This window comes from Heliangelus exortis, chromosome 1, assembly GCF_036169615.1.
Source record: "Heliangelus exortis chromosome 1, bHelExo1.hap1, whole genome shotgun sequence".
Classification (NCBI taxonomy): domain Eukaryota; kingdom Metazoa; phylum Chordata; class Aves; order Apodiformes; family Trochilidae; genus Heliangelus; species Heliangelus exortis.
In genome coordinates this window covers 160,982,550-161,007,318 of record NC_092422.1, presented here as the reverse complement: position 1 = coordinate 161,007,318, position 24,769 = coordinate 160,982,550, and the positions used below count along the sequence as shown (strand labels likewise).

General features: G+C 41.5%; 1 protein-coding gene across 7 annotated transcripts in view; it reads right to left on the bottom strand.

Annotated features, from left to right (window-relative positions):
* Nucleotides 1-9,679: 9,679 nt before the first annotated feature.
* The window catches only part of FAR2 (fatty acyl-CoA reductase 2), a 138,494-nt gene continuing 123,404 nt past the window's right edge, over nucleotides 9,680-24,769 (bottom strand). For all 7 annotated transcript variants that reach the window (XM_071733376.1, XM_071733374.1, XM_071733372.1 and 4 more), the window contains 4 exons: nucleotides 22,373-22,544; nucleotides 18,139-18,268; nucleotides 17,146-17,273; nucleotides 9,680-14,947 (listed from right to left, as the gene is read on the bottom strand). In XM_071733376.1, the coding sequence (XP_071589477.1) occupies nucleotides 14,785-14,947; nucleotides 17,146-17,273; nucleotides 18,139-18,268; nucleotides 22,373-22,544 (593 nt within the window). In that variant the 3' untranslated portion in view covers nucleotides 9,680-14,784. The remainder of the gene's footprint in view (nucleotides 14,948-17,145; nucleotides 17,274-18,138; nucleotides 18,269-22,372; nucleotides 22,545-24,769) is intronic.

Here is a 24,769-nt window from a genome sequence, read left to right as displayed (position 1 = left end):
GCAGGCCTCTGTCGTCTCCTCTGGAAGAGCACAGGAGTTTGTATTTGTCCCATAGTGTTGGTTATCAGTAGCAGCTGAGCACAATTTTCACCATGAAGGATGTGAGGGTAAAAGTGGGAGGATAAGGGAGAAAAGGAGTGGTGTGGGGAAATAGAAGGTTCAGCACTGCCTAGGAGTTTAATTTGAGACCCTAATGTTGGAGTACAGTGTGCACTTCCCAGCTTTGCAGATGGCAGTGAGAGCAGAAATATCAGAGGAGATGATTAGAATTTGAAATGACCTGGATGAATCGGGAAGAATGGCTCAGAGATGATTCAATAGAGATGCTCAGGCTCGGTACTGAGGTGGAAATAATGAGCTGCACAGCTCCAGGCAGGGAGCTCCAGGAGATAAGAAGACCTTGCAGAGGCTCGTGGGGGAGAAAGAGTATGTGGCAAAGCTAGAAAATGAGTGGTGGAAGGAGAGAAAAAAAATTAGGATAAGTTATTATAATTAGAGTGTTTGGTGATACAGGATAACCTGGAGATAACTTCTTTCATCCTACTTTCCACATGTTCTGACCCTGTGCACTTTACTGTGAAGATAAGTGGAGTGGTAGGTAAGCTGAACATTAAATCTTTTTGCAGGTATTGTTGTACTACAGATCAGGTTGTATCACAGAACAAAGTTTCATCAGGGTTTGTTAGCTCTCACCATTAAAAAATCTGACTAGATTTACAAAAGACAAACAGATTTTTCCCTCACAGTTAAGGACAAACTTTAGGCCTCTGATGTCTTTTTCCATGGTAATTGTCCTGGTTTGGGCCAGGATAAAGGTGATTTTCTGTCTTGTAGTTTTGCTTTCAGATAAGTTTCTTGTAAGTAGCTGCACTTACTGAAATTAACAGCAAGTTTCTCAGACAGTGTCTGCTTCTAGGGCTGATAACACTCAATGTTTATAGTTATAGCCAGAGACTGGTATGCAGAACCAAGGACACTGCTCAGTTCTGAGGAACATTTTGCCCTCAAAAGGAGTAAAAAGGTCACACCTGAAGCCCTCTCTTAGGGAGGAATGGACAAAATAAATGACCAAAATTGACCAGAGTATTCCACCCCATACATGTCATGCTCAGTATAAATTTGATGTATCATGAGGGTCAAACCCCTTCCTGCTTCTCTCTCTTTACCTGTCCCTGTTTGCTTTGGCATCCTGGGAGGATTCTGTCCATTTATCTGCCTGTGGTCCTGATCCATGCCAGCCTGAATCTGTGTGTTCCTGCCTCCAGCTCCCAACTGCTGCTGACTCCAGGAACCCAGCCTGGACTTTCCCAGGGCTGCCCTGGGGCCTTGGTGGTGACCTTAGAGCTATTGGGGGAAAGGGGAGAGTAACGTAGTATCAATTTTCCTGTATATTTGTATATATTTAGTAATTTTTCCTATTTATCATTACTGTTTCATTAAAGTTGTGTAGTTTAGTTTCCCACCCTTAAGTCTCTTTCCCTTATTCTCTCTCCTTTCTTTATCAGGGGATTAATAGAGAACATCTGTTATTCGGTTCAATTGCCGTGCCAGTGTTAAACCGTGGCAGTAATGTAATTAAAAATATGAAACAAATACAAGACAAAAAAATGCAAGATTACAACATGTTTTTCAAGCCAGCATACTGGGAATAAGTAGCTCAGTCTGTCCAGAAGCAGCCATTTGACTGACTTGTTAGACTAGACACAAATAGATGTAATTTCCTTTAAAGCTGCTGTCTAGCTAGTTACTTATTCTTGTGAATGTCTGTTAGGTCCCAGAACTGGCTCATGAGGTTTGTCTAAGGAACTCCCCACCAGAGGATGCAGCCACCTCTGTGGAAAGTGGTGCAATGAGTACTTTTTTACTAGGGGACTGTTAAATTTAGGGAATACAACCTTGGCTACTTCCCACACTATGGCTGGGTGATGTGGAATGAAGTCACAAATAAAAGGGGTTGAATGTCCTGCACAGCTCCCCATAGGTTCCTGATTGCTGGTTTTCTAAGACCCTAAGAACACAAAAAGGATAAGGGCTAGTGTGGCAGGCACCTGAAGCAGAGCAAGGTGTTTGGAGGATGTCTTCTTGTCTTTCCCTTTGACACTGCAGGATATAAAGATACCAGGACCCAAAGGAGAAACATGTGTTTTCTAGCCCCCCTTTCTTCACTTGGACAGAGTAACACATCCAAGTTCCTCTGTAGTTCTGGGACAAATTTTTCTGTGTTTGGGATGTAATGATGCACAAAATTACAAGTTGTCCTGTGCCCTGGCTTTCTTATAAATGAGTTTGCTTTCATTTGAAAAAAAAAATATTTGGGTTAGTCCTCTGCCAGCCAAGGGTAGGATTTACTGCCAGTGGGGCTGAGGCAGTAGGTGGTGTAGCCAGAATCCCACAGTGGGGTGGTCCTGTCTCCTTCTGCTTGCTTAATTAACCTGTGTGGGAGCAGAGCTGTGCTTACACTGATGCCCCACTCAAGGTGGCTCACATGAAGTATGGGGCAGACAGACTGTGTTTGTGGAGGAGCATTCTGTGTGGCTTCCCATATAAGTTACTACTTTACAGCATCCAAAGCTTTAGAGGTTTTGATTACAAAAACCTTGCTCACAAGAGTCACAACTAATAAAAGGTCTGTTGTCTGACTGGGGTTATAAACTGGTGAAGTCAATCTGTGTTACTGGAGTCTAGGAATAAATGAAACTGTATGTCATAAATAATGTGGTTATGCTTATCTGCTTTCTTTCACCAGAGCAACATGAAAAAATTGTTTATTTCTCTCTTTTGCTTTCTAACTTCTCTTATTTGGCCCTGTTGTAGTGTATTGTTTTCCTGACATGCAGAATGTCAAATCCCTGACTTCAACCTCACTTGCCTTTTCAAGTTAGTTTACTTTATTAGTCTGTTCACTGCTGAATTTGCCCTTGCTGATTTAATGGTACTATTTTTCTTGGCATATCCTATCTGGCAGCCCTTTATTTATCAACACAGTTTTCCCAGAGGTGCTAAGTGGTAGCAAGCTGTCCAAAGACCTCTGGAAGCAACTAACATTTTTCTTTTCCCAGACCAGTTGTCACATCAGCCTCTGCTGTGAGGGCAGGTATGAGGAGAGTGACAAAATGTGCTAAAATGATCAATAATCACAGATTGTGAAGAGAGGACTAAGTGAGGGGGAAAAAATTCCCTTAAACAGTGTTGCATAAACATAGAAATTAATTGCTGTATAACTTACTGTACTTCTAAGTGGCCAAACTTTTATTTATTGCAATTACAAGCTCTAGTTTTTACTATCTGTAGCTGTAAATTTCTTTTTAGTTCCTCATGTTCCAAAATGTCCTCATTTTTGAAAGCGTGAAGCAATGAGAAAGAATAAATTTAAATCCACCTTCCTTTCTCTGCAAGATTGTGCCATACTCTAGCTTTCTATTACTTTCTTGGCAATATATAACAGGCAGAGCCACTGGGGTACTTGCCCATTCTTTTGGGGGCTTTTCAGTTGTCTTGTACAGCAAATCCTGTCAGAAACAATGGCAAATGGCAGTGGCAAAGGACAAGCATTGTATCTAGCAAAACAATTGCCTTGTGTTCCTCAATTTTTGTCTGTTCTCTCTCATTTACTGATCTAAATAGAGACACAGCCTCTTCCTACAAACCTTTTTTCTATTTTTGCTGGCATTTTCACCAGCCCTGATTTCGCTAACTTGTTTATATACATTTATGCCAATTAATTATGTTGCATCTTGGCAGCAGCTTTCCCCATGTACCTTCCTAAACCAGTGAGCTCTCAGGAGTGGTTATGAGCCCAAACAGCTTGACTGGAGAGGAGGAGCTTGCAGAGAGGAGTGAATCAGAAATACACAAGCCAGGTCACCAGCTGAGGTGGGAATTTCTGCTTGAAAGCCCTCTGCAAAGCTCTCTGCATACGCTGTTCAAGGAAAATTGGGGAGGGGTGGATTTTGTTGAGCAGTGGCTTCGAAAGTCACTTTCCTGGCCCTAAGTTAGGTGCAGACTGATCCCTGCACAGGCAGACTGTCACTTGTATCCCTGTGCCTGCAATCCCTGTCAGAGGACCTTCATCTGTGTTGCTCTTTTTTCACTCCCTCCTCTTCCTCAGTGGTACCCAAACACATATTGGAACATAGACCAGGCCAGTGTGTAGGGATGGAGACATAACAGTGCTAATGATATTCAGTGAATTTTTCCTCTGTTTTGTTTTGTTTTGTTTTGTTTTGAAAGCCTCTGAAAATCACTACCAGGTGGCCTCTGAAAGGAGACTTCAGCATTATTGCCTCGGTGCTGTTTTATCTAATCTTTATTCTGGCTCAGTTTCATAAAAGGTGCATTTCTTTGATGTCTAATTTTGATGTGGCTTTTACATCTGTGTCTGGGTGAAGCTCTTGGGATTAGCAGTGTAGTGTGTGCTGTTTGCCTGGAAGGAGCAAGTCACCTCTGAGACTGCACTGCAGGGAGTTTTGGGAATTCTTATCAGGTCACTTCTGACAACAAAAGTAGAGTGTGTGCCCCTGTCACAGAGCTGAACGGGACACTGCAGGCACCTATTGCTCCTTTTGCTTTGGTGTCCTGGTCAGTAGGTAGGGTGTGAATGCTGAGTCCAGAATTTTACTGTACCACTGTGGCACAGCACTTTTCAGAGTTAAATAATCCTGATTCTGGCAATTATGAAGTAAATCCTGTGGAGTCTATTCTTAATGAACAACAGTGATTTCTGGCTGTCCTTAGCTGAGGGAGATGGGGACAATTGGATGGGATCCCTTCCATTGAAACCGTATGGTGTACCAGCTAAGGACTGGCTGTTCTACATTACATAATTTTCCTCCTCCCTGTTTTTTTTTCACTTGGAAAATGAATAGTAATACAGTTTCCTTGGTTTATTTAATTAATTATTGGCCTTGATAATACTGTGTCATCAGAATGTCAGAAGACACAATATAAATATTAAAAGTTTGCAGGTTGACCTTTAAGTCTTTGTACTTTACCATGAATTTGAGCTTTCCTGATGAATACATCTTAATGGAAAACTGATTTTTTTTTCCTCCCTGAAGATCACATTTACATAAAAAAAAATGGGAAATGACATTTTAAGAAAAGATTTGCTAATAAAGTGAAAATTATGTTTTTGATGTATGCCTTGGGCTTCACGATTTGAAATATTTTTCATTAAGGAAAGGCTCATGATAATGCTGTGACTTTTTCTCTCATGAAACTCTGCTATGTTTCGAGGAAGTGAGAGAGGATTACAAGGCAATATCTATTCATGTTTTATGAAAGACCACATCATGAGGTGTGGTCTCTGTCCTTAATTTTCAAAACCAGTAAGGCTGAAAGGCTTATCCTCTGTTTGTTCTCTAAAAACAAACAAAACCCAGAAACCAACAAAGAGCTCTTGCCATCTTTGTCTTTTCTGATTGGACTGGGACATGTAGTATAAATCTTACAAAGCCTGGAGCAAGACTGACAAAATGCCATTCTGATAAAGGAGCATCATTATAAAGTCAACAGCAAATGCCACTAAGAGTGCCATTAACTTGAAAAGAAGAATGAAAAAAAAATTCTGTCTAATTTGAATAGCATGAGTCAGATTTTGTTTTTCATGCTAAACTCTGTTTGGCAAGACTGGAGGAGTAAGTCTGCAGTGGCTGTAAGCTGTAGTAGGAGGCTTTTACAAAGGCTGAGGCAAAGCTACTCTTTATCTGGAGTCCTTCAGTATAATCTGGGGGAGCTCTCCTCATCATTCTCTCCCTAACCTTACTTTTGCTTCAGCCTACATCAGCAATGGACCATCTTGTGGATATTCTGCAGGCTGAGAAATGTCAAGCTCAGCCCTCTTTCTTTTCCTTTCACAATGAAGCTGTGATGAACCAGTTTCCTTCTAATCTTGGACCATGACACCCCTGGTCTTCTCTGGACCCTCCTCTATTTTTTCCTCATCTCTGAAACAGAAAACAGGACTTATCACAAAGGACTTATAATAAAAAATTTATGAGAGAGCTGTGTGGGATAGAAAAAGACAACAGATTGTGTAGACAGAGGGAATCTGGGACCTGCATGACTTCTAGAAGAACAAAAAAAAAGTGATGTTGGTATTGTGGAAGTATTGTTGGGTTTAGGAACAATGTCTTAGCAAAGATGTAACTTTGAGAAATGTAATGGTGTGGAATAGGCTGTAGTGATGGTGTGAGTTCCCTTGCCTGCAGCAATGGATCAGACCTGCAGAATTTGTGATGCTCACACTTCTGTACATATAAATAGCATGCATCAACAATGCTTTTAAAAACTAACTGATTTGTGAAGTTTTTTTAAAAATTATTTTATAATGAGACATTTTTCTTGAGTAGGATCAGACAAACTGAAATATACTGGTCTATCCATATCTACCGCCTCCAAGTCTTGGCCCCCTATAGACCTCTTGGAATTAAAGAACAGGTATGTTTCAAAGATATTTTAATCTTAGCATTCAAAATAATGTCTGAAGAAAAAAAAAAGCCAATGTTTTGGTCTCTGAGTATGTACGATTTTAAAAATTAAGTAAGACATGGTTTAGCTTCATTTTGAAAGCAAGGCAGCTCTGGCTCCTACTTCTGTTAAGTTTGTTTGCCCCTACATCCATTGGCAAGTGCATGGCACGTCACCATTTACAGCATGTTTGCACCTCACTATCCTTCTGTTACACTTAATTGTAATGGCAAGCAATGTTAAAAACCTCATACCTCTCCCTTTCCAGAAATCCAGCTATAAGGAGATAAGACCCCAGTCAGATTAGACCTGCACTCTGTCCCTGATTCTGTGTGTGTCTCTGTGCACTAATGTGTTCAACCACAGATGTATAATTGCCAAGTACTTTGACCAGTCCTGTCTTGAGACCTATGTTTGATATTTAATTATACACACAGGTATCTGGGAATATCATAGAATCATAGAATTAGCCGGGTTGAAAGGAACCTCAGAGATCATCAAGTCCAACCCTTGACCCACTGGTGCGGTTGCTAGACCATGGCACTGAGTGCCACATCCAGTCTCTTTTTAAATGTCTCCAGGGATGGAGAATCTACCGCCTCACCAGGCAGCCCATTCCAATGTCTGATCACCCTCTCTGTAAAGAAATTCTTTCTAATATCTAACCTAAATCTCCCCTGGCACAACTTAAGACTGTGTCCTCTTGTCTTGCTGAGAGTTGCCTGGGAAAAGAGACCAACCCCCCCCTGGCTCCAACCTCCTTTCAGGGAGTTGTAGAGAGTGATGAGGTCTCCTCTGAGCCTCCTCTTCTCCAGGCTGAACAGCCCCAGCTCTCTCAGCCTCTCTTCATAGGGCCTGTGCTCGAGTCCCTTCACCAGCCTAGTTGTATATATACATGTATATAATTTTAGGACTCAAATTTTCTGAAAATGAGATTATTGCAAGGAATTGCAGTCATTAGAATAAAATGGAAGTACTGAAACATGAAACAATTACAATTTGTGCTCAGCACTCAAGGTGACTGATCCTGCTGAGCACTGGAAGAAGCTCAGACAATCTACCTGTCACAGATCTTTGTGTGGTGCTGGGGAATGAGCCAAGATCCAGCAGGCCAACCAGAGAAATGACTGAGCTTGTGGTATGCTGTGCAGATGCATTTGAAAACAGAATTGCTGCAGCAGCCAAGGGAATTGAGGCATTTTGATTTTTATTTGCGTTGAGCAGCTGGAGATTTTTTACTCTTGAAGTTCCTAACTGTAAAGATTCTATTCCAGCAAGAACATTTCTTTTTTTTTAAGAGCTTGGAAAGGTAAGAACTGTTGTACTTGTAAAATAAAAAAACAACTTTTACTTAGTCCTGCTATTCATCAAGTAGATTTCATTATGTCACTGTACTTCCAAATGGCCTTGGAGGCATCATTTGAAGTTCAGTGTAGTGTTTGTCATGAAGTCAGAATGTTCGTGGCAACCCCAAAACTGCTTGGGTAAGAGCTTACCCAGCAACCTGATGTATTAATTGTGTACACATCTTGGAAACAATTATTTTTCATCCCCTATTCATGCCTATGAAATAACATCCTTAAACTTTTCTCACTATACAGTAGGGTCTCGAGGTGCTAATGTACAATGTTTCTCTGGACTTTAACACCATAGTCCTCTTCTGACATAAAGAATTTTTAACACCAAGTGGACACGAAAGTCCTTACCTTCTAAAACTAAGAATTTGGGGTAATATTCTCAGGTGCATCTGTTCTGTTGCTCAGGAAGTTAGTAAAGTTGTTGCAAATTTGTTGCTGAAACTATGACTGTGGGAAACTTAACCAGCAGGGACACTTCCAGGTTGTCTGTCTCTGGATTAAAGTCTCACCCTCATACTTGATAACATTTGGGATTTATCCTCTCTTTACTTTCCCCTCTCCTGGACTTCAGCAAGGCCTTTGACACCGTCTCCCACAGCATTCTCCTGAAAAAGCTGTCAGCCCACAGCTTGGACAGGGACACTCTGTGCTGGGTTAGGAACTGGCTGGAGGGCCGGGCCCAGAGAGTTGTGCTGAACGGGGCTGCATCCAGTTGGTGGCCGCTCACCAGTGGTGTCCCCCAGGGATCAGTGTTGGGCCCAGTTCTGTTTAATATCTTTATTGATGATTTAGATGAGGGGATTGAGTCCACCATCAGCAAATTTGCAGATGACACTAAGCTGGGGGGGAGTGTGGATCAGCTGGAAGGCAGGAGGGCTCTGTAGAGGGACCTGGACAGACTGGAGAGTTGGGCTGATTCCAACAGGATGAGGTTCAACACAGCCAAGTGCCGGGTCCTGCACTTTGGCCACAACAACCCCATGGGGAGCTCCAGGCTGGGCACAGAGTGGCTGAGAGCAGCCAGGCAGAAAGGGACCTGGGAGTTTGGATTGACAGGAAGCTGAACATGAGCCAGCAGTGTGCCCAGGTAGCCAAGAAGGCCAATGGCATCCTGGCCTGGATCAGGAACAGCGTGGCCAGCAGGTCCAGGGAAGGGATTCTACCCCTGTACTCAGTGCTGGTGAGGCCACACCTCGAGTCCTGTGTCCAGTTCTGGGCCCCTCAGTTCAGGAAGGAGATTGAGGTGCTGGAGCAGGTCCAAAGGAGGGCATCCGGGCTGGTGAAGGGACTCGAGCACAGATCCTATGAGGTGAGGCTGAGGGAGCTGGGGCTGTTCAGCCTGGAGAAGAGGAGGCTCAGGGGAGACCTCATCACTCTCTACAACTCCCTGAAAGGAGGTTGGAGCCAGGGGGGGGTTGGTCTCTTTTCCCAGGCAACTCTCAGCAAGACAAGAGGGCACGGTCTCAAGTTGTGCCGGGGGAGGTTTAGGTTGGACATTAGAAAGAATTTCTTTACCGAGAGGGTGATCAGACATTGGAATGGGCTGCCCTGGGAAGTGGTGGATTCTCTGTCCCTGGAGATATTTAAAAAGAGACTGGATGTGGCACTCAGTGCCATGGTCTGGTAACTGCAGCGGTAGTGGATCAAGGGTTGGACTTGGTGATCTCTGAGGTCCCTTCCAGTCCAGCCAATTCTATGATTCTATGATTCCTTGCCTATGCAGGTCCTTGTGCTGCCCGTAGGTGGGGCTGCGGTTCCAGGCAGACAGGGGCTGAGGCAGTTGTGGTACAAATGTGAGGATGGAGCATGTGCTGAACTGCACGATCTCCTTCAGTGATGCGCAGTGACCATAGTTTTTAAAATATTTTGTTTTATTAAATGTTTAAAATAACATAAACATCGTATTAACAATTTTATGGCTGAGGTTCTTGTTATTTGTGACTTTACTGTTTTATCCGATTTGAGAGCTCAAAAGATTACGCCGTAACATTAGAAACTTTGTAATTAAGTTTTATAACAGTAAGTTTTCTCATAGCTAACAAGAGAATAGAAATAGCAGATAGGACCATATAAACTTTAGACAGTGGGAGAGTACATATTTTGCTATAAATCGGGATCTGCCAAAATTCTTTAAGAACAAGAAACCTTTTACAAGCAGTTCCAGGTTAATCTGAACAAACCAACTCAATTCACAGTAGACTTTTAAGCAATAGAGAAAAGTGGGATAGTACATCTTTATTACCAATTACACAGCTATATATGTATTTTTTAATTCTTTTAAGTCTGTACCACCTTCATATTGATATTTAGCACCATGTAATGGGATATTCACCATCTAGCTTCTGGGGAATGTACAATATCTTATTTACTCTGTGCTAGAATAAAGGGTCCAATTGTAGTAAAAGTTCATCCTTGCTTTCTGCAGTAGAATGTCAGTGCTGGAAGAGCAACAGCATGCTTTCAACCATGAAGCTGTAGCTTATTTACAAACAAAAGAATGCCCCCCTCCCTCTTTTCCCAGTTGCTTATTAATGATGAGGAGCTGATTAATAGTACTACAGGTTAGGTTTCTTTTACACTGGAAAATAGGGTAGGCTTTAGTTGCTTCATCTGAAACTGAATTGGTATAGTGCATACCAAACAAGCACAGCCAGGAATTTCAATATGAGCTCCACTCCTTTTACCATTTATGTATGTTGTATGAGAAGACCAGTGGTGAAAGATGTAACTATATACACAGACGTATACAATAATGTTTTCTTAGAAAATGTGAAATAAATTTATTGAAGAAGTGGGTAATGTGCCGACAATCTGTAATATACCAAGTATGTCTGTTGCCCCCTCCCTCTACCAAGAAAGAATTGTGTTTTCATAATAAAGTTATTTGGGTAGATGGTGGAGGAGTGAGAAACCCTCTTTTTTTTGGGTAACAGACATGCTGGAGATAAACAGCTGTCGCCAGTCAAAGTGCAGTTTAAATTCAGACTGATTTTAGGGGTTTGTTTGTTACGTTTTCTGTTTAATTTTTTTTTATTATTGCAATTTGATAAAAAAGAGATACTTAACTGCAAGCTTATGCCCATAGCTCTTTGACAGTGAAATGGTATTCTGTCTCCTTGCTTTCACACAGCAGTCCATAGCTATATCCTACAGATCAATGTATATGCATAGTATTAGCAAAACAGTATTAGGGGTTCTATTGGTATTTCTACAGCAGCACTGCAGGCTTCTAACACCATGATGGGGTTAGACACACTACAGCTTCATCAGGTACAAACCATTTCAGACAACAGCCCCATTATACTGTCTTGTGGCAGAAAGTTTCTTTTGTGGTTGTGCAGAACAACTGCTGATCTCATTCTCCATGCTGCCTGTTGGTAGCTGGGGAAAGACAGAGGAGCCTTTTAGTTCATAGATCTTATTACAAGAACCCACACTCCTAACACAATGCTGATGGAGTTCTTCCCCTCCTTGGGAGGCAGAGTCCTGAGGGTTTGGCAGCTCATATTTCTCTGATCCCTCGAGTCTCCCTTTGCTTGTTGAGTTGGATGCTCCCTGCCTAGCAATGCTTCTGATGTCTGTGAGCAGAAGCTGCAGGAATGCCCCTCTTACTCATCTCTCCATGCTAACCCTGCAGATAAAAATACTCACCAAAAACCTGGAGCCCTGCTTCAGCCTTACCAGGTATTAAAAATTCTAACCTTCAGCCATGAGTTAATATCCACTCCCAAGTTGTTTACATTAATTTGAACACAGCTGCCACTGAACCTCTGAGTAACCTTAATAACAAAGGTATTTGGCTTTTCTTTTGTCAAAAGGTTGAGTACACATGAAAGACCAAGAGACAGAATAGAGAAGTGCCGTTCCTTGGTGTTTTCTTTTAGGTCTTTTCCCCAAGGCTTGGCTTTCTTCAGAGCAAATACAAATACACTGAGGAGCACACAGTAGAACATCAAAGAGAAGTCACTGCTTGAGGTGAGAACAAGTTCTTATCCCAGGTCCAGCTCTCCATGATGACAGTCATGACTGACAACCAGAGGCCATTGCTATGTGCCCCTCTCTGCATTGAGGTTATTCTGAAATATTTCCATTCTCCGAGCCACCTGGAGACATCTCAAGCCACAAGAAAATGGATTAAAGATTCAAGTCTCACAACATGTTATATCTGTATAAAGAAATGCTAACAGCTTGAGCTCCCTCCAGGCAAAGCCAGAGCTCTGGAGCCAGCTGCTGGCAATGCTGCAGGGGCTGTGAAAGGTCTCCAGAAGAACACACACCATCTGCACCAGCTATGTTTCTGCAACATCCCAAGCAGCTCCTGCTGCTTCTCAGGGCTCAGTAGCAGCTTTGCTGTGGCTGTTACCATCAACAAAGTGCTGACAAGCTTTAAAATGTGACACCACCATTGTGAGAGAAACCTGAAGCACCTCTTTGCATCTGTGAAAAACAGGTTGGGACGTGCTTGTGGTGAGCAAAGGTGTATCTCACACTTGTTGAGACATCACAAGCTGTGCTGTGACCTGTGAGGAATGCACAGCGTGACTCTCACTGGGGACAGGAAAGCAGGAAAAGTTAGAGTAGGTCTGGGCTACATCAGTCAGCTGTTGTAGGGGTAGCAGCTCTGCAGCACCTACGCTTATTTCACTTTTCTGTGAGACTCAAGTTTTTGTCTATCACGTGCCCAGCGTAAGATGGCTGAGTCTCTCAGCTGTTACTTCTGTTTGTACATAAGGCAGGCACTTAAAAAGATGTCTAGGAGTTAAAATTTTTACCTACTTTAAAAATTAAGTTTGATTCAAAACAATCTGCAGTTTTGTTTTGTTTTTAACCTTTCGTATGAGAAGACTGCAAACTGGCTGATGACCTGAGATTATTTACTTGAGGAAATGCAGTCTTTCTTGAGGAATCCCTACAGCTACCTGCCTCACTCTGCCAAGGTGGCCATAGCCTCTGCATAGCCAAGTTGGCCAAGTATAATGCAGCTGGGTATTCCACCAGTACATGGTATCTCTGGCCAGCACCTGAACCCATGGCTCCTAGTTTTCCAGCTGCGGACACTGCTAACAATGCACAGCATGCACTGCCAGTTTTCTGGAGTAGGAAAATACCTAGCTAAAAAAGCCCAGCACATTTTCATTCTGAAAGGATGTTTTCAAGGCTTAAAAAGTTTGCATCTTGGTTAACTGTGTGCTTAACCTAATAGAGCATAGATCAGAAATATTGTCTGACAAACACAGAGGCCTGTGTTAGGGCCATTTTGGACACCATGTGTCTGGTCAGGTTCTGCTACAGGCATCCTTTGGCAATTGTTTGCAACTAGACCATATGGGGGGAAGATTAATTCCTTGCACCTTTAGAAAGACTTTTGAACTAGCTTAGAGGCCTAAGATATAAATACACTGTCATCCCAACTTGCTATTGCCAGCACTGCCAAAAACAAGTATAATTTTTTAAGCATGTCAGCTTTGTAAATACTCTGTTATTCTCAGGTCTCAAAAGACCAACAGTGTCATTTTTATTTGTGATGTAGCATTGCTTTTCCAGACAGCTAGCATGACACAAGACTAGAGAAACTGGATGCTGCATTATTTCAAAAACTACCTGCTTTAAAGTCTGAAAATCTTAAAGTGCTTATTCAGTGTCAACTGAATAAAAAAATGTTCCAGTATTAGATTTGACTTTGAAAATCTGATAGCACAATAAATCTGTTGCTGTTGCACTAAGGCTGTTGTTGCACCAGCTCTTTCTCCCACCCTCTCCTGGGAATTCAATACTTCATGAAGCAAAACAAATATCTCCAATAGCCATGAGTGTTAGGAAGGACCTTTCAACACTGCAGTGTAGGACAAAATGCATTACCCTCACAATGCATGATTGTTTTAATACAGAAGTTAATTAAACCTTTCCCATTCATGACAAAATCAGGTTTCAGATTTTTTAATTCCTACTGACAGGAGTGGCAGCAGAACTGGCCAGGAGGGATCTCCTCCATACACATCTTTATGCTTTCATTGCTAGGGGAAATGGTTTAGCTATAATGAAAGCCTGAAGGACAGAATCAGGCTGGTTTTGAACTACAGGGAGAGAAGTTTTATACAGACAAATGGAAGAGGGAAAAAGACCTAATCCTCAAAAATAATATAAAGTCTCTGAATTCTATTTCCATCTTTAGAAGCCTTCTCTTCATTCTTAGAGTAAATACAACATTTTTCACACCAAAAAAGTACAGGGCAATTTAACCACAGAGAGGAAAAAATAGCTCTCCATCAGAAAGCAGCTTGTGAGTGAGTACAGTTAACACAGGTACGTGAATTCGATGTATGTCTTCAGTTATGGCTTGGAAGTATCAGTCCTCAGTAGCAATATAAGACAAGACCTGAAAATTATTCAGTGTGTTCACTGGCCTAGTATAACTGGTTTTCCCACTCCTACTAAGTTTTGAAAAACTGAGAATGTGAAATCTTGTCTTTTAATAAAGTACCATTTCACTGAATGAGAATGAAGGAATAGACTCTTTAGGAAGACCTCTTACAGGTTAATTTCCTTGGTTGGGTCTTCTTTGGTGGCATCCTTTTCTTCCAAGGTTGTATGCTTTAAACAGCCTCTTCTGTGGAAGAAGATGGAATTTAGATAGCCTAGGTAGTACATGGGAAGACAATGACTTTGGTTAATCCTTACTCGTGTACGTCAGACTCTAGATGAAGGGTTCCAGCTTTAACTGTTCCTAAAGCTTCAGTTATGGCTTTAAAAATCGGCCTGGTCCTAAGGAAGAGAGACCACCATGTGTTAAAGCATTAGTTACAATTAAAAAGGTGAACATATAACAGTGCACAATAAATGCAGGCTGCTGCTGAAGGGTGTGGATTTTTCTGCTACTTTTGAGACCCCGATGCCCACAGTTGCTTGATTAGATGAGATGGAGGTCCTTCTGGAAGAGGCTGGTTGCTGATGGATGGCTTCAGTGCCTGAGAGTGCTGGATGCCCTGAAGTAGGAAAGGAACTTGTAGCAGAGGCTCACTACAAAGTACCAGATGTTCCGAGCCATCTGTGACCTTGCAATGAAAATGCGCCAGATGATCACAAGGAGGGTGGTGTTGAATGCATATTGGATGTTCCTCAGCCTGAGAAAGAGAAAGAGGCACCTTATGGAGGAAAGGGAAACCAACAACAAGCTTAGAAGCTTGCTTCATTTGCTACAGGTATTTTTGTTTACAAGTGGCCTTTGGGCTTTTTGCCCTTCCTGTTTTAGTGAAGACACTTGTCTAAGATGACCCCTACCACCCTGCCAAGGACTATGTTGAAGTTACAGAATAGTGAATAGTTAATGGGATAGGTGGAATACCTGCATTGCAAGGGTCTCTTGCTCCTCATTTTAGATGAGTGGACACTGAAGTCATCCTGAGAGTTGTTTTCTTTATGTTAGTTTAGGTCCAATTCTTTCTGCTTTGGTATATTGGTTATATATATTGTTTAGTGGGACTGGTGACAAGCTGGAGGATCCTTGCAGGAGCTGCTGAATAAGGTTCTCCTTTTTGCTTTAAACCTTGCCTTTAATTTTAGAAAATTACTCAATAATCATAAACGGGCTTCACTTATGCAGCACTTGGGTTCTGGGATTGTTTCTTTTTTTTCACACCATATATTTAAAAGGGATTATTGGGTCTTTAAGATGCTAATCATTTTGTCCTCTTTCTGTCAAGTAAAAACTTATGGAATTCTCTAATCTTACTTCCCCAGTGTCTGACCAATAGAAAAAAGCTTAGAAAACTTCATACCCAATGTGCCCAAGACTGGTTTAATTTTATTAAGAGTCTCTTGTGGGTTTTTTTGTAAACTTTATCACTGCACTATACTATATTGCTGGCCTGTTGCAGAGGTTCTTATATATCCTTGAAAAATGACCCATGAACAAGAAATTGTTTAGGATTCCTCACTATGGCAACAGGCTGTTTTACACCTCTAGAATTTGTAATGCACAAGAACGGTTTTCTTATATGAAACAACCAGGCTCTTATTCCAAGGGAGCTGTTCCTTCTCCTTTTGCCTTCATTTCTCAGCAAAAGGGCTGGAGAACATAGGAAGAGATCAATCTTTAGCTGAATAGAAAGAAAATCTCAAATCGCTCATTCAGATGCACTTTTATGGTCACCAGGGCTTGAATTCATAAGGTCTCTGCCAATTTTGGGTAATTTTTTGCCCATTACCCCTCAGGCATTAGAAACTTCAATTTTGAAATGAAATTTAAAATCATCCAAACGCTTCAAGTCTTTATATAATGTCTTTGAATTGCTAAAACCTTCTAGGTGCTTCACAAAATCTAAATCTGACCCTTATTTTCTACTGTAATTCTGAATTATGAGAAACTTCTGCATTAATGTATTCCTCTTATGCACTGCCTCTGGCGAGACCTTATAGCAGTCTTCCAGTGCCTGAAGGGGCTACAGAAAAGACAAGGAAGGACTTTTATAAGGGGATGTAGTGATAGGATGAGGGGGAATGGCTTTTAAATGGAAGAGGGTAGATTTAGGTTAGACATAAGGAAGAAATATTGCTCTCCTCAAGTCCCTTAAAGGAGGTTATAAAGAGGTGGGGATCGGAATGTTCCAGGAGGTTACAACTGACAGGACAAGAGGTAATAGCCTCAAGTTGCTCCACGGGAAGTTTAGATTGGATGTTAGGAAGAATTTCTTCACCAAAAGGGTTATCAGGTATTGGAACAGGCTGCCCCGGGCAGTGGGGGAGTCACAATCCCTGATAATATTTAGGGATGTAGTTTAGTTAAGGACTTGTCAGTGCTAGGTTAATAGGTGGACTCGATGACCTTGAACGTCCTTTCCAACCAAGGTAATTCTGTGATTCTGTGGTGAAAACACTGTAACAGGTTTCCCAAGGAGGTTGTGGAGACCCCCTTCCTGAAAGTGTTCAAGGCCAAGCTGGATGGGGCTCTGACCAATCTGGCCTAGCAGGAGGTTGTGGTCTCAGGAGGTGTTACTACCCACAGCAGAGGGGCTGTAACTAGATGATTTTTAAGGTCCCTACCAACCCAAACCATTCTGTGATATGACTGTAACTTTGTTACTTGGGTATCTGCTGGAAGGCATAATATCCCACCTCTCATCATTAGTATCATCAACAGTCCTCTTTTTCTTACAGGATGAAAAAATGAAATACTGACAACCCTCTACCCTAAGAAATAAGCTATGCTATGTTTAGCTCCATATTATTCAACAACAGTTATTGCAATGTAAATAGAGTAATTTTCCTTAAAGCCATTCAAGCAAGCCAGGAGCTCTTGTCCTTTCCACTGGGTATGACTTACTTTCGTAAGTGCTGCTTTGCTGCTGGAATGCCAGCCATGTCCTCATTTAGCAAATACTTCTTAGCACCTAGGCAGTAGCTTTCAATGTATTCTGACCAGTGCAGCTGGCGAACATCAAAATTGTATACCTGGGATTTAAAGACAAAGAGCAGAGGTAAAATACCAGAATACAAAAATAAGTTTAAGCATCAGTTCTTCAATGACGTCTGTTCCTGCCAAGGATCTCTCTGTTAAGTTCTTGAAGCCACCAACTTTCCAATAAGTCCCAAGCACTGTATTTCACAGCTGTCCATTAGTGTCTTACCCGGCTGGAAATCTGGGAAAAGCAAGCAGGAATCTTGTGCTAGCTGGCAGAAAACAAATGATGGAAAAATATGTGTATTTGTACACATATGTGTGTACTTGTACACACATATCTATTGCATATACACATACACAAAGCCATGGAAGAAAAATGGAGTTCCACTTAGGAAAGTGAATTAATCTGAAAACCTCCTTGCAGTTTGTAACATGTCACTAGATTTCTGTATAAATAAATTGGACACTGAATCAACAGGTGCTTCTGCATCAGTATTGACTGTGTTGTGCTGTATTATCCCTCAGCAATTAGACCAACAGAAATGAGTTACTCTGGTGTTGAGCATCAAAAATTCTCCTTGTAGAGTAATTACCCCAGATAATTTCAAATGCTGATATTGGAAAAATTGTTAGCAGGCTCTCAGGCAGCTGACTGTCCATAGAGAAAGTAAAGAGAAGTAGTAGCAAAGAGAAAGAGGTTTTTTTGTAGAGAATTTTTTAAATGAATGAAGTGAATGGTATTTCTTACAGGGTCTTAAAAGGGAAAATACTCAGAAAAACAAGTTCTTTTCACCCCCATGCCAATCCAGGCCACTTGCTTTGGTGCAAGAGCTTTGGAATCAGACCAGCAAGTGTTTATTATTGCTGTAGATAACAGAAGTGGAGATTAGCAATCCTTATCAAGGATATACTTGCCTTTTTGTCCTCTGTGTTAAGGTGACTCATTAACATATTCATATTATCTGAAGACCAGTCCCAGGACTGGGTGGAGAAATACTGCAGGAGCATCATAGACTTGTGTAGTCGATTGATAATCTTCATCATTCTGAAACAAGAGGAGAAGCATCAGAGGTGGGCAGGAAGCTTGACCCTGAGCTGTCAGTTTGCTCTGCAGGTTTTCACCAATCCAGATGAAACACCTATTGCAATGCTTGATGATCACTGCAATGGTGCTCACCAAGCTGAGAACTTGCTCAACAAGTCTGGCTGCTCCAGCTGAGTCTTGAGCCTACAGCTACCCAGCTTTTATTGATGGCTGGAACATGGGTGCAAACATTTATTTTCCAGGGTAGGACTAGTGCCTAACTTTGTGGCCAAAATTAAACTAGGGGTGGTGGTCATATCTATATCATGTACCACATTTGAGGTGAACAGCCTATCTGAACCAGTATCAACACAGGAGATTCCAAAACTACAAAGGTGAATTTCTTGCCTCCCAAGGTGGGCACTTGTCCTTCTGTCACACAAATTCTCTTCTGTGCTGTCTTCAAGCCTGAGTTGGGTCCCAAAGCAGGCCTCTGATTTTTAGACTTAGTTCCAGTAAAGAGGTGACTGCATCTGCAGCATGGACAAGCTCTGAATTAAATTGTTTAACTTAAATTAAATTGCTTACTTTGTTTTTCTTAAAGGCTGTTTGCTCCCTGTATAATATAGTAGCAATCTGGAAGGATGCTTTGTGTTCTTCCTTACACAGGAAAGGTCTGATAGTATGCACTCCTAGCAGGTGTCATTGAAAATCATCCAGTCTGTAGGCTTCTTGCAAGTGTGTGTGTGTGTGTGTAACTGTCTGAATATCCTTCTGGAGTGTGAGTGTCCTGGTAAAAATGAAAGCTGCTTCAGGGGCATTGCTGCTAAACAAGGACTTGGGAAATTTAGGTTCAGGTCTTCCGTGTGCCTTGGTCTTTTTTTATTATTAATTTTTTACCTAAAATGGTATGACAGTAATGCTGTCCTACCTTGCAGGATTATTTTACAGTGGTCCCAATGGCCATGAGTACAAAAGGCCTCTGGGAGGCAGCTGTTTTAACATGTGATGTACAGTGCTTAGTGAATTTTGAGAGAACACCACGTTCTCTCAGACTCAATAAGGGCAAGAGAAAGCATGAAAAGGGTGGTTTCTGTGGGAAAACAGAGCTGTTTTCATGAGGAATTTTGAGCTGCCTAGAGGGTAACACAGTTGCTGTGACAAATAAAAGGCTGACAAATAGGAGGTGGCAGTCTGGGGAAGAATGGTGCCAGGCTGGCCTTTCTCCATGCAGATGTGACTGCCACAATGATAAGCACTAAGCAGAAAAAGACTCAATGAGTACATGACTTCAGAGGAGAACTGTGCAGCTTATGCAAAAAGAACTGAAAGAGCACTAAAACCTTACACAGGCCCTCCTACTCAGAATTAAAGTGGCTTTCATCTTAGAAGCAAAGTACACAATCTGATTAAGGGAACCTTCATTCTGCATAATTATGAGCACATTTGCCGAATGCAGTTTATCTAAACTACTTTAAAATTACTTCAGATTATTGTTCCTGATTGTCCCTGTGTAGGCAGTTTCTACAGGGCAAAGCTTTTTGAATATTTTAACACCTTTTAGTGATGCAGGAAAAAACGTAGATGGCTAGATTGCAAAGAGCTAGAGTTGCCCTTCAAAATGGCTCCCCAAAAGCCATCAACATCTTTAAAATGCTTAAAACTAACGGAATCCAGCAAGAAATAAATAAATAAATAAATGAATCAACTGTGTGTCCCTGCTTTCATTTTGAAAATAGGCTGTCCCCATGGTCTTCTGGTAATGTGATCAGAATAAGCTCTGACTACTAGATCTACTCAAAGCAATGTATCTGCATGGCTAAAAGTAAGGGTCAAAAAGAGAAATGAAGCATCTAAAAGAGGTATGTATGAAAACTGTGTTTCAGGGTAACTGATGGATCACATTAAAATTATTTACTAGTTTGAATGAAGTGCACTGGAAAACATCAGTCAAGTAGAAACATGTTTTTTTCTGCACAGCCCTCAGAGGCTTGGGCAAAGATTTCTTACAGAAAATCTCATTCTCCACTGTGGAGGGACCAAATGCGAAAAACCAAGTCTAGGCTGTCACTGATAGCCTTATTTGTTACACTTCAGAAATGCATTTTGTCTTCTAGAAAACTGTTTAAAGCAATGATTTCTTTATTTGCTCCCATACTGAGTCTTGCATGAGCAGATTCTCAGGTGTGACAGACAGTCCCAGGAGACTACTAATGATATAAACCTCATCATTTTCTAACTCATGGATGGATGTGCTACAATGAGTAAGCCATATAGGGCAGCTTTGCTAGACACCTGGAAATTTATGTGAAATGAGCTACACTTAAAACACCCTTAAAATACACTTAAAATACCTCTTCTCAGGAGAGGCAGTACATTAAAGTCTAAAGGGGAAGGAGATGGCTCTTGTACCTACTCTTTGGTCAATGAGGTACTGTATGTAAGAACTACAGGAGGAACTACGCTGAGTTCCTTCCTGCTACCCTGCAGTTCCAAATTAGTGAAGGGCACAGGCTGGTTTTGAATAAACAGCAGAATTGGGAAACCATAAGCAGCTCCCAGATAAACTATTCCATATGTTAACCCATCACCTTCTGATGACCTGAGTATGGATACACTAGAGATTGAAGCTTGAGTCTTGCTCCTGACAAAGAAGCTTCTCCTTTCTGCTTGCAAATCTGGCGTAAGGATGTGGAAAGAATTAAAAAAGCTTCCATGAAGATGGCTTGTTCTTCAGTAGAAGGGACTGACAAACAAGAAGACAATTAAGCCTACATGCTCTGTGTAAAGCAGAGGGAAAAACTTAAAGGGAAACATTAAAGCACATTCAGTGACACATTCAACTTTTTTTATTTGAATGGGGTTTACTGCCCTTAGAGCATAAAGACCTGATATCTAGGTGGCTGTGTAAAAAACAAAGAATGAGTTTATACTATGTTTTCTATCATAATGTGGCAGTACCTGCTTGAGCTTAAGTAGCATGTAAAAAGAAAAGGGAAAATATATTTTAAAAGAAAAGAAAACAGAAAGACTCGGTGAACTCACAAGTTCATTGCTGTGCTGCGTTTGCTCAGCATTCACAAATCTGAAAGTCCAGATGAGGAGATCTTTCTCAGAATGAGTTCATGCTGAGCTCTATTTCAAATTTAAGTACAGTATTGTGGCCACTGTCCATTGGCTACCTATGACAATCAACCTTTCAAAAAGAAATGCCTACTGTAATGGTGATGCCAAGTTCTTACTGCTGCCTCTTTCAACAGAGTCTGGAGAGTCCAGTCTATCCTTACCCAAATTCTGTTTACTTCTGGGGTATTTCTTGCCTCTTGGATAACTGGAAGTCTCTTTATGGACCAATTTCCCTCTAGCAGAAGTCTGAGAGAAATCAGAGCAATATATCTGCCAGGGATCTTCTTGCAAAGAACTGAAGCATGCTTCCTAACAAGCAAAGGAGCACTAAGAAGCTGACCTGAAACATGCCACTGGCAAACTGCTCTTGTCTTGCACAATAAATTCTCCTCTGTGGTGGCCAGGAGTAAAGGAGGATGATGGCTGAGTTTTGTCATTTACACCAGGATTCCTTGCATGTGGGACACACGTGCCTGTGTTTCTCAAAGCCACGACACCGCCAAGGCTCAAATAGTAAACTGTACCCATAAATACAATCCAGAATTTATTCAAACCAAGAAACAGATTTCAGGGTGCTGGGACAGTGATGGCAACTACTAATTATGCGGCTGATTTATGGGAAAAAAATCAGATTGTTCTAAACTTTGCAGGTCTAAAGTCCTTATAGAAACTTGAGTCTTATGATAGATAGAGGCAACTGTATCAGAAATAGTGGAGATCTTGCCATACAGAGGACAACATAACTTGCAGTCTTCCGCTACCCTAGGGAAGTCTGAAGCTGAGTTTAAAACATGTGCTGCTCCCCAGATACTGGAGAGGGTGACAACTCAAGACTGTGCTTAGCTATGGCTCCACAGTTCTTTTTGGTTCTGAGCACTCTCCTCAAGACAATTCCTGGAGAAAGGAAGAAGACCAGGGACGCCAGGCTGAGGCAGACAGTTCTCAGAGCTCGTTTGAGATTTGCTCTCTGTAACAGTGGTAGGTGGACAGGAATCTTACCTGGGCTTCCTCCCTGTGAGCCTCATGTACAGGTCATAGAGCATGGCTGGAGCCTTGTGGCTGACAGTGACCCAGTACTGGTTTATCAAGTAGTTGGATGTCAAGTGAGCGTTGGGTGTTCGGAAGGCCTGCTCCAGGGGGTTCCTTTTGAACGTGGACATGACATATTGCTCTGTAAGGGAACAGGAATTTTACTTAAAATCAGGCACTTAATTTCAGTTGACTATGGCACACCCGTGCCAACACACTGCAGTAAAACCCAAGTTACAGGAACCCATTTAGGCTACAGTTCTAAAAAGTATGTCACCAGGGCACAACCATCTCATGGTCCCTTCTGGCATTAAATTGATAATTCCACCAGTTGCTAATTTGAACTCAACTTATTTAATTCAGTGGCAGACATAAACTTCCTTATCAAACACCGAAATGCAATGGAGGAAAAGCAGGAAGCCTGAAGTGCTTCAAACCAAAGCAACTGCAGTTTTGATTTCACCTGCAGCAGATGCAGAAGAAACTGGTAAGTGTGAACATATCTTCAGATAGATGAAAGCAAAATTTGATCTGCTAGCATAAAATAAAAACAACATTTCTAATTTCTAATCAATTTTTCAAAAGGGCTGACGTCAGTATTAATCTGAGTCAAAGACAGGTTGTTTACACACATAAGCTTCTAGGTGCTGCTTCTAGAAAGACTTCATTATATCCTTTCAAACCACATTTGACCCACAATGCCAAGTATCTCAGCCTGTTTTCAGAGGAGTTCTGGATAACATGGAAACTCAGTAATCTTTCATTTCCTTTGTATTTTGTTAAGGCACAAAATACGTTGGGCCTGATTCTGAGCTCTTGCAATGGCACAATGCCACAGAAGTGGCATCTTGATGTGCAAATCTGGGGCATTTCCATATTGCAGAGGCTTAATAGAACTGCAGTAGTTGAATATAAGACTCTCATCCTAGGGACCAATAAACAGATGGTGTTCCTATTCCTGAGTGCCAGTGAGCTCAGCAAAGAAAATGTGGGCTTTTTTTACTTTTTTAAAAATTAATTTGAGAGTTACGATATCAATCTGTGCTTGTATTATAGTTTACTCTCTAGGCTTATGTTACAAATAGAAAATCAGATGACAATTTTCAAGTCACAAAAAACATCCAGATCATCCTCAGATAAGCAGATTCCAAACACAAATATTCATATGGTCCTCTCATGTATCTGTGCCTGGCTCATTATTGCATTTCAAATAGTGGCTTTTCCTTCTGCTGTACTTGTTCTAAGTAACAGCAACTAGAGGTAACTTGTTAACCACTTACCTGCTAAGTTTAGGCAACAAAGACTTTTAAAATAGTACAATTCAGTTTTAGTGCAAGTTCACTGTTAATTTTTGTGTCCCATATACCACAAGTTTAATGGCTGAAGACCAACCAGTTCTCCTAAAACCTATCTTGCATCTGAATAGCTACAGGTGATGGCCATCCCTTCTGTTTCACAGAGCCACACTGCAATGAGGTGGTTATTTTGTGGTCATCTTATGGGGTGCAATATGGAAATCTTACCCTTTGCAGCATGTTCTCTCAAAATGGCAAGGATGAGAAAAAAAACCTTACTTAAACTTCCTGATGTAGTTGTACCTGGCTCAATGGGACTGCTTTAATGAAGATCTGGAAAACTGTTCACTCCTTAGAGTACACTCCAGTGTTTACTGGTTATGAAGGTTTCCCTTTGAAAACATGTTAAAGATATTACTGCCTTTCTTTTCTCTTTGCATTTTTGGCACCTTTGGCCAGGATAGCAAGAAAGAACTAATCAATAAGTGGAAATTTCTTGTCATTCCAGATCATTGGCCATATATCAGATTCACACAAATCAGCAACACCCTTATCATCTTGGTTACCTAAGTCTTGTAGAGGAAGAGCAGATGAAATATCTGATGGAAACTCAAGAAAAACTCTCAAAGTCAGGATTGAAATCAGCTTTTATCTAAAAATGCACATAAGAAGGCAGCGAGAGCAACTTGAAAGAGTTACTGGAAGGAAGTCAGGAAAACACCAGCGTTGCAGAAGGGGGAACAGTTAATGCTATGGGTGTCTTCTTTATGAACCTCCCTTACCTGGGCTTGCACTGACTCAGCACAACTGCTCTGTCTCCTAATTTCTGGAAAGCGTTCAACTTTGCAAGGGTAGCAAGTCTCTTATGCTCTAACACTTTGTGTTTTGGAAAGAGAGAAAGAATCAGACTGACAGATGGGTCAGGCAGAGAACCCTGAACAAGAAACACATCTCCAGGAGCTACTGAGATGGCTTGGGTGGGTGGTCTTTCCCTTCTGACCCCAGCACAAAAACACAGCAGCAAATTCTGTGACTTAAAGGCAGATTTAGCATGTGGAAAATCAGGCATTAG